The sequence below is a fragment of the Mizuhopecten yessoensis genome, unplaced genomic scaffold, assembly GCF_002113885.1.
Source record: "Mizuhopecten yessoensis strain PY_sf001 unplaced genomic scaffold, ASM211388v2 scaffold10813, whole genome shotgun sequence".
Classification (NCBI taxonomy): Eukaryota; Metazoa; Mollusca; class Bivalvia; order Pectinida; family Pectinidae; genus Mizuhopecten; species Mizuhopecten yessoensis.
In genome coordinates this window covers 241,782-252,989 of record NW_018408734.1, presented here as the reverse complement: position 1 = coordinate 252,989, position 11,208 = coordinate 241,782, and the positions used below count along the sequence as shown (strand labels likewise).

Here is an 11,208-nt window from a genome sequence, read left to right as displayed (position 1 = left end):
AAACAAATTCCATAGCCTGTGATATGGTGTACAAATTTGGGTACTATTTACGGCCGAAAAACGCACGAAATCTCACTCCGAGTTTAGCGTTCTATTTTCAAAAACAAATTACTTCGATACAAAACTTTTCCTGAAAATGAACCACCTAGATAGTCTTTGTCAAGAATCAAGAAACATTCCCGATACAAGATCTGAATTTTTAAAGATCACTAAAAAACTGTCAAAACTGTACCAATTGTGGTAGCGTGAAGTTAATTGATATCCCAATTATATAACTTATAATTATACCATTATATGCTCGGCGTCATTGACACCATTTTTAACGTATTAACGTACACCTTGAATAAGTTTTTAGATGTCCTTCTTGAAAATTTATCATCTTTCATATTTTGTAAAATCCAACAAAACATTATACAGTTTCATACATTTTATTGACAAAAATAATCGGACAATACTTTCTTCACTATTATATACAGAAAACAATGTCAAACATCTTTCTCTATTATCGCTGTCCTTCTGTCCTTCAGCGTTGATGAAAAAATACCTCTTATAACATTTAACACAGGAAATAAAGTTGAAAGCAAGTTTTAAACGTGCATCAACAGAAGTAACATTGATTGTAAATCATGTAAAGTTTGTAGGAAGACAGCTTCACAAAACTATGTATCCGGTATATGGTGTATCCTCCAGAGATAAATTATTCTAGAAACCTATATGGTGATATATTGCTTGTTCGAATTGAGTCATATTAATCGTTCTCAATCATACCCTCCATTATTATGTCATATTAATCGTTCTCAAGCATACACCTCCATTATTATGAGTTTTGTGTCGGTGGTTCCCTGTTTGCGGGTGAAAAGACGTTTGTTTTTACTATCTTACGTAATCATTCATTTCTATCCTCATTTTGAATTGTTACTGGTGTGGTCATCATTATATTTCGGTATGGGCGACATACCATAACTATGATATGTCTGACGTCGACACCGCCGTATGATGACGAAGAACATTTGGTTTGATGTTTCTGAACGTTACCAACAAATATCCTTCCTCATACTCTGTAGCGGATAGTCCAGCGCTGGAACAAACAAACCACTGATTATTAGCATGTAAATATCGGTCACTTAATTATACATAGTGAAATTGATACAGTATGGTCAAAATTGATATCATTAACACACAACAACCGTGGAATGTTAGTCGTATTATCTGTAGTAGTGGACACTTGTGTGATGTAAATAGTCAGTGCTAGATTAAAGGAAACTGGAAGATTACACATATGTAAAGTACACGCTGGAGTACTTCTACAGAACGCTGATGTACATTCTAGTAAATACTAAAATCTGCATAAATATTCTGACATTTTTTATAGTTTGGGTTTCAATTTACATACCAAATACTATAGTAGTATTAAAAAAGAAGTATAAATCAAAAAGAAATATATGTTTTTATGTTTGTGTGAATGGTTCATTGATACCAACAGAGGGCTAAAAAAGGCTTTCAATGTTTTGGAAAATATCCCTTCTCACAATATTGCATACGAAACGTTTTATGTTATTTGAAATTATATTATTATTTGAAAGTCTACTCAAAACACTCAAAATCCAACAGTTATGTTTATCGACGATGTGGTACATATTTGTTTTAATTTTAACTTAACCGATTTGCTAAATTGTAAGCGTAATTGAAGTTGCGTTGAGTCACATTTTACAGAATTGTTATGACAGTTCAACATTCAGATTGATAAAACAAAACACGTAAAGTTAATTTCAGGCGATATAGAATTACAGATTTGGGTATCATTGTAGAATGGTTTTGTTGTGGACACATTGATGAATCCATTACCCAATCTCATCTGAATGTGTATGCCTGATGCTATTTTGGAATATTTTAACGGTAAATGTACAATATTAACGAGCAAACCTTTAACCAATTGTTCGGTATGGTATGTATGTATCAGACGGATCCAAATGCATTTACATGCTAGTTAGATTCGATTGATAAAGGTATGAAGGTATAACTAAATATGACACACTTTCGCTGGAGTATTTGCCCTTTTAAGTTGTCTGATCCCTGCATTACACCTACTGGTACGGCCTAACATATCCCTGATCCCCTTCCATTACAACTACTGGTAGGGACTAACATATCCCTGATCCCCTTCCCTTACAACTACTGGTAGGGACTAACATATCCCTGATCCCTCCATTACAACTACTGCTCGGGGATAACATATCACTGATTCTTCCATTACACCTACTGGTAGGGACTAACATATCCTTGATCCCTCCATCACACCTACTGGTAGGGACTAACATATCCTTGATCCCTCCATCACACCTACTGGTAGGGACTAACATATCAGCACACAAATCGTGATGTGGAGACGTGCGTCAAGCCAATCTAAGGCAAGCATGTATCTGATTATAAAACAACAAATCATGCCGACACCAATCTGCTCAACAACTTTCGTTTCGGCAAATCAAGGATAATAGCATCGAGGCCATTGGGTATTAATATCCCACTGTCATATCTTATCGGGAGCGTATCAGACTACCGGAGAGGCCCCTTATCAGACGGAACGGGTGCATCTTCTGCTTCGGTAGTTTGGAATAAAATTATTTGATTGTTTCTCATAAATCATTGATAAAACAAAGTGGAGAAGAACGTTAAGACGCATTAATATTTGACAGTGTTGCGTTGCAGTTGCTTTCTATTTTGGCTATAGATATTCGATTAAGCTGTTGTAGAGCTGTTCAGTTATACGTCCAACCTATAAACTGTGTTAACAAAACATCAGAGAATAAAAAAACAATTCTTCAAGGTGGCAATATATAAAGGCAAGCTCTATCTCTTAACACGAAGGAACTTTTTCTAGTCAAAAAAAGCTTAATTACATAAACCGTCGTCCTTTTTTCTATTTTGTGAAAAAATACTTGTATGATCCTTTTAAATGGACAGGTCTTTCACAGCCATGTAAGGGCCATGTAAATAACACATACATTTAATTTTGAAATTAATTTATTTTCGGTACGCTTCGAAAGCTGGATATCTATTTACATATCAATCGTGTGTATATCAGATACCATGGTTTTGCTGACGTTGTGTTTATTAAAGACTGTGTAAATTGAAATAATATCAGAGAATCGTATTGAAGTAGACTAGTCTAGTCTCAAAATAAACTTAGGTTTATTAGTTTTGTATAATGCAATTATACAATTGTTTATAAGAAAACAATCACTTATTGTCCTATCCTTCGGCAAATATTGTTAATTTCTCAAATCCTTTAGAATCGGTCATGTTCAGGAAATTGAATTGATATACGAGGGTGATTCTTTGACTACACTCTGACACATTCGTTAACCCTTCTATCAATCCCCGACAAGTATTAGATTTAGTAATACATAGATTTATAAGGTTTTTCTCTATTTATTGTAGAGTAACTTGTCTAAATATTAATACTAACCATATCAACATATATCCGTTCTAGCTTATTACGAACTCTGAAAATTCGTATCGTTAACACAAATCGGAGTGAGGAGACAGCAAAACGACTGTCAGCAAGAAACCAATAAAACACAAGGTTAAATACGATGTTCTGATCCCCGCACGGACACAAGGTTCAATACGGTGTTCTGATCCCCGCACGGACACAAGGTTAAATACGGTGTTCTGATCCCCACACGGACACAAGGATAAAGACGGTGTTCTGATCCCCACACGGACACAAGGTTAAAGACGGTGTTCTGATCCCCACACGGACACGAGGTTAAAGACGGTGTTCTGATCCCCACACGGACACAAGGTTAAATACGGGGTTTTGATCCCCACACGGACACAAGGTTAAATACGGTGTTTTGATCCCCACACGGACACAAGGTTAAATACGGTGTTCTGATCCCTACACGGACACAGGGTTAAATACGGTGTTCTGATCCCTACACGGACACAGGGTTAAATACGGTGTTCTGATCCCCACACGGACACAGGGTTAAATACGGTGTTCTGATCCCCGCACGGACACAAGGTTCAATACGGTGTTCTTATCCCCGCACGGACACAGGGTTAAATACGGTGTTCTTATCCGCACACGGACACAAGGTTAAATACGGTGTTCTGATCCCTACACGGACACAGGGTTAAATACGGTGTTCTGATCCCTACACGGACACAGGGTTAAATACGGTGTTCTGATCCCTACACGGACACAGGGTTAAATACGGTGTTCTGATCCCCCCACGGACACAAGGTTAAATACGGTGTTCTGATCCCCCCACGGACACAAGGTTAAATACGGTGTTCTGATCCCCGCACGGACACAAGGTTCAATACGGTGTTCTGATCCCCGCACGGACACAAGGTTCAATACGGTGTTCTGATCCCCGCACGGACACAAGGTTAAATACGGTGTTCTGATCCCCACACGGACACAAGGTTAAATACGGTGTTCTGATCACCACGACAACATAAATCTGAAGCAGACACTTTGGATGCTCTATGCATTATAGGTTCTTTTTTCTACATAATAAAGTTTTCTTCAGTATCAGAGTTCTGCCCATCTACGTCATTATAACAAAATTACTAAATATAAAATACTTATTTATGCACTGATGCGCTGTACTTACATGATGTCGTTGACGAATCGTAGTTCACATTTGAAGATAAATCCGCACCAAATCTTTGTAATGATGCATAATAACTTCCAGCTCCTTGTAAAGAGTCTGATAGTTTGGACATTTCATATTTTGAATTTCTCGAGTCAAATCCACTCCTTAACATTAATGATTGATAAGATGGACCAAGTTTACTGGCTGAGTCAAAGGATGAATATGGAAAGGATCGGGCAAAGTCAGGTGCGTTAGAGTACGATTGAGATGCGGCGAAATGATATGGCCAGTTATTGGACAGTGTATACCACGGCGACGTCAAATAGTCCCTCGGATAGTCCGCACTACTTCCGGAAGCGAATGATGGTCTAGGAGGTTGGTAGGCACTGTTCCAGAAGGAAGGAGGTAGTTTGCGTTGACACATTAGGGGAGTATCTAAAAACAGAGACAAACAACTGTTATATTTACAGTTAAATAAATCCAACAGAAAACGTTATGTCTAAGTTTTCATTTAACCAAATGTACCACAGAAAAATCTTTTTGTATAGTTTGTCAAACTCAAAAAATTGATTAATTTTATCTATATATTAAAAAGGTTTCCTGATTTAGATGTGATTCTCGAAACACAATACATCAACCAGTAACACCGTTCCTAACCTATCGGACAACACTAATTGCACACTTGGTAAACCTATTCCTGTACATATCGAACAAAAAAGGCCAACCGGTAACCCAACCCCTATGTATATCAGACAACACGAGATTCCATCCGGTAACCCAACCCCTATGTATATCAGACAACACGAGATTCCATTCGGTAACCCTATTCCTAGGTAAATGTTCTACAACAGATCCCACCCAGTAATTACTCCTCAGATAAATCAGACGACACATGCTACCCGGTAACCGTGCTCTTAGATCACTGGGACACTAGAAGCCACCCGATAATGCCATCGCAAGATAGATCCGACAATGCCGTAATGATTTAAATCTTATATACGAAACATCTGTGTGCTGATTCGTCGATGTAAACCTTTCTTTGGAAAACTAATCGTTTACTAAATGATTATCATAACTCTTTGTGCATTTTAATAAACATTTAATATGTTTTTCTATATCCGTGTATATTGTTCTTGCTCTTTTGTCTTGTTTTCGTTAGGATAAATAGAAATAAATATATCAATTAATGATATCAGTAAGACAATAAAATCATGTACAAATTTGAATGTCAGTAGTAAAAATATAACGATACATAATTTATTTATCAAGGACGTGTAACTGGAGAAATCTTTATAAATTGTAATATAAACATTTAAATACGTATTAGCCAGACAAATACATACAATGTATACAGTTGTCGATAAAATACCAATACATATATACATATCTTTGTCAGTAAAACCTAATACAAACATATACGTTAAATTGTCAGTAAAGATAGATATAAATGTATACGTTAAATCGTCAGTAAAGATAAATATAAATATATAAATGAAATTGTTAGGTAAGATAAAAAAATATATATATACTTGAAATCATCGGTAAAGATAAATACAAATATTTGAGTGAAATTGTCAGCAAAGACAAATGCAAACATAAACGAAAATTGTAAGTAAAGATGAATGAATAATATTTACGTGAAGTTGTCAGTGAAGATCAATACAAACATATACGTAAAATTGTCAGTAAAAATAAATACAAATAAAAACTTGAAATCATCGGTAAAGATAAATACAAATATTTGAGTGAAATTGTCGGCAAAGACAAATGCAAACATATACGCAAATTGTAAGTAAAGATGAATGAATAATATTTACGAGAAATTGTCAGTGAAGATAAATACAAACATATACGTTAAGTTGTCAGTAAAACTAAATACAAATATATACTTGAAATCATCGGTAAAGATAAAAACAAATATTTGAGCGAAATTGTCAGCAAAGACAAATGCGAACATATACGAAAATTGTAAGGAAGGATGAATGAATAATATTTACGCGAAATTGTCAGTGAAGATAAATACAAACATATACGTGAAATTGTTAGTAAAGACTCCCCAACTAGTGATGATTGGTTATTTTGAGTATCCAACTCGAGTTTATTTATTTCCAAATTGTATAAAGACACGAGGTTTTCCGAGTGGTTTGTTTTTTTCAATTTGAAAATTAACTTACAAGAGTTAAATAACATGATGACCAACCATCCCAATTTCGAGGATTTTTTCTCCCACATCATTCAAATAATACGTCTTGAAACCTTGTGTTTCTCTTGGGTATACATTATTCCTGTTTCAGATCGGGAACAATTGCCATGAATTATGACGTCACACTGGCAGCTGATGTCGCAAAGCAATGATTCTTGACGTCAAAATTATAGGATTGGCCAGTGAAATAAACTCCAATGAGTTACCATCTAGTGGGTTACCAAAAATGTTTACCATCACCTAGCAGGTTTATCCCATGGTTCGGGGGTGAGAAAACATACAGAAGTTGTGGAAGGAATACACATATAAACAAAACGTTGTCAGTAAGCTAAATTTAAACATAAACAAAAAGCTATTAGTAAAATAAATACCAACTTAGACAAAAAGTTGTAAGTAAGATAACTTCAAACATTAACAAAAAGTTGTCAGTGAGATAAATACAAATATATGTATGAAATTGTCAGTAAAATTGTTAATGTTTTAAGAATTTTCGATTTTGTCAGTAAGTTGGATAAATAAAAAAGTCGCATATCTACACAGCGTCATCGCTAACGATAAAACAGATATTATCAATCGTCTCTTAACCTTAGAAATATTATCGGTTTTATAACAATAAATATACTGTCAAAAATTGTATCGTAGCTGTTGTTAGTTCATTTAGCAACAACTATGGATGATATGGATAATATACAATATGCATAAAAGTTGGATTTTAGATATTATTATCTTCTTTTGATAAAAAAAAAAGCGATCAATTTTAAATGATATTGTCATTGCAGGCTTCTGAGTGGCTAAGCAATTAACTGAAGATAATATAGTGCGCCTTATCTGGAGCAATAAAGTGCTAATTATTTCACAAACAAGCAGCTGTTAAAATATGGTTATGGGAGTCTCGCCCTGACACGGACTAAATCAACACCGGGCAGCAATAAGGCTCCTTCCAATTTTGACAAATCGCGGTACAACTGTTTATCTTACTCCCGCGCCGATTTATCAGTGTCGGAACAAATTACCCAGCATATTACTCCACAGGTCACGTGACACTCTTCAACAACTTTCTAATCCGTACAAATGTATCGCATAGCTCTTCGTGAAATGACACCAAATTGATATATGCTTGGAACAAGATTTTAGATTAAACCACTCAAAAATATTTGTAAATAACATGAATGAGACTTTTATATTATTCTTTACAAAATATTACACACAAGCGTTGCTTTTTAAATATGTTTCGTATGGTGTGAAAAAAATTGATTATGGAATAATTTGTACTGATTTTTATAAGCTGCTTCGTTATTATTTAGAGATACTTTTTATAGATCAGAATCATATTAAATATTTCATTTATTTTAAATTCTATACAACATTATAATTTCTTCAGTAAAGACGTTTTAATAACAGGCTTACACCTTTGTCATCCTGGACAACGAGCCAATGACTAGAAATACTACCACAAACTCGCCAGAGCACGAACACCTCGCTTTGTAAATATTTATATTATAAATCTCAAAGTTTGACTGTTTATTATGTAGATTTGAACTATACAATGTTGGTTCCAAAACGCCAAAAGTGTAGTCCATATTAAATAAAATAATAGCATCCAACATGAACAAGTAAAATGAAAGAAGGAAAAAGAAAGGAGCGACAACAAAAGGAACGAGAAGGAAATTCAAATGGGAGGAAAGACATCAACAAGAAAAAGGAGGGCATTTAAAAAGAAGGAAAGACATCAGCAACCATCATACAGATAAGTTTGATATCTCAATACTTATAAAATCTATATATATTATATATAAATATTATTTCAAAATATATTGAAACATATTTATAAGCATATGTGTATGTGCAATCATATTTGCTGCGTATATGCTATAACCAATTCGTACACATAACTATCAGTATTTAGTAAAACCATGCTGTATATATTATTATCATTATCGGGTAGGGTAATATGCTGTGAAGATATACATGTACGTATATCAGTAGAACTTGGCCTTAAGAACTACAGTCCAATCAGGGATGTGACTGTCTTGATTTTGCTAGTATTTATACATGTTTAGATGTACTTGTGAATGTCTGAATAATTCTTTAAAAACATGTGTAACGTGATTTCCCAAGACACCTACCGGAGCGTCGGAGATTCTGAGATCCGTTTTTTTCCAATGTAAAACTGCTCGGCTGGCTGAGTGCTCTCGAGAAATGTTCATCAACATTTGTAGCTGTATCACCATTAAAGTAAGTCAACAAAACACAATTAGCATTGAAATATTGGGACCCTTTCGGCTGAGATTCCGGATCTGGTATATCCGATGTTGGATCCGTATCCCTGATTTTAGTGTGTCTCACATCTCCAGGACAGCAGTAACTTCCTGGCGCTGTCACGTGTTGACTTTCGTACGGAACTGGATTGGTAAGTTTCTGGCCAAAAAGAAAGAAGAAATGAAAAAATATAATTTATACCTTGATAGCGAAGGACACACAATAAAAACTAGTATACTCTACTAGGGTCAATGGAATCGAACCTCGTTAAAGATTCGTATATAGTTATATATAATGTTTGAGAGACTGATACCGAAGTAAAAACCAATTATATTTCCAATATGTTGACGGAAAACAAATTTAAACATATTTATCAACATATGTATTTGATCAACCAAACACAAAAATCGTACAAAGTCACAATTATTGCAATTAGAATTTACCAAGATATCTTGATATGAATTGAGCGTATCTTTCACACTTCTGAATGGCAGTACAATCCGTGTTAAGTCGGAGATATTCGACCCGGTGTGTCCAGTATATATAGTACCTCAACTCGGATTACGATTGGAAAACAGTTGATGTTTCCGGTTTTTATCACCTTAAAAATTGTTTTGTGTTATTCTGTAACGTGTATCTTGGGAGCGAAAGCATCTTAGCCTCTTCAGCAATGTCTTTCGGTAAGGTAAAGAATGTTAACTATATATAGATTATTTCTTTACAAATATTTTGTTAATTACATTTCAACAATTCCTTGAGGCTTTCCTGTAGGTTTTTTTCTAACAGAAATATAGAAGTGTGAAAGTAAGGAATACCACTCACCCCGTTTTCTGAAGGTGTCGTTTTATGAGAGAAATACGGCGGATAAAACTGATACATAAGATCAGTACAACTCATGGCTTTTCCTTAGAAACACAAGTAGATTTATCCCAGAGTTTGTCCGAAACACAAACCAACAAGCATTGTTTTCTTTAGAGGTACTGGGTAAATAGCTATCTAAGTTTCAACAGATTTTGCTATGCTATCCACGCGTTTGCATCATCACCAAGGCAACACATGTGACTGCCTATCAAGTAAGTTATTGACAAGAACCTGACAACCTTTGCCACGCCCACTTGTTACCGCCCATAAAGAGGAGGAGATAGTCACATCTCGCGTAATGAAGACTATTTTCACTCGGATAGGTCACACACAAATTTACTAAAAAAAAAAGCGTCTTGATGTAAAGTTTCTTTGTAAGGAAGTTTTTTGTTTTTACATTCATGAAAAACAGATATAAAATTAAATGTATAAACAAATTATTTACAATTGAATAAGAACTTAGGCGATTATATTGTGATTTAATTTATTCGCATATCCTAATTTGGTCGTAATGTCTTTTTCTTCATTGCCTGTTGTAATTCGATAAGATTGTATCATTGGTAAACAATCTTATATAATATTGACATAGCATCATTGTAGTACATTTGGAATTACATTGTGTATATGGAGGCTTCAGACTTGCGTAATCATACATTTTATTATAATGCTAGACAAAAGGTATTTATACTTTGTCGTAAATTTTATACGGAATAGACAAATGTATTGTTTAATAGTAGACAAGGTATATACGATGTTTTCCATCAGATGACAATCAAGACTTAAGTTATGTTCACTACATTGTTATTATATGTGTAATGTATATACCATTAACATTTGGTACTGATTAGAATCTAAAACATCGGAACGATATACAAATTAATTCAACTTCTATTGTACTTCTTCTATAACAATCTTACATTTGACCTTTTAGCGTCGCAAAGAAGCCCTTTAACGTTAAACACAACGCCGATATGTGACATACTGGGACGTTAAACTATTAGTTCAATGAGGAAAACAAACCAAATTCCAGTCGATGATATTAGAAACCATTTTATAAATTAAACAGATAAGAAAATAACAGGTGAGACACCGGAAGGCAGGAGAGACAGAAACAGTAGATATTAAATAAAAATCGCTAGTTTCACAAAGAAAACGTTACGTTCGCCATACGACCAGATGAACAGTTGTGCGATAACTTTGTAGTTGGGTGCTGTCCTTTTGTGTTAATGCTCCTGTTTTGTAAAATGTAAATAACATATATCTTATATTAATTCTCAA

At 34.6% G+C, this 11,208-nt stretch overlaps 1 protein-coding gene across 1 annotated transcript; it reads right to left on the bottom strand.

Annotated features, from left to right (window-relative positions):
• Positions 1-420: 420 nt before the first annotated feature.
• On the bottom strand, positions 421-10,100 carry LOC110462624 (transcription cofactor vestigial-like protein 2). Its single transcript, XM_021516668.1, has 4 exons — positions 9,892-10,100; positions 8,937-9,228; positions 4,626-5,042; positions 421-1,078 (listed from the first exon to the last, which is right to left on the bottom strand). Exons 1-4 carry the CDS (start codon positions 9,964-9,966, stop codon positions 1,032-1,034), a joined length of 831 nt encoding a protein of 276 aa, XP_021372343.1. The 5' UTR covers positions 9,967-10,100; the 3' UTR covers positions 421-1,031.
• Between the last annotated feature and the right edge of the window lie 1,108 nt (positions 10,101-11,208).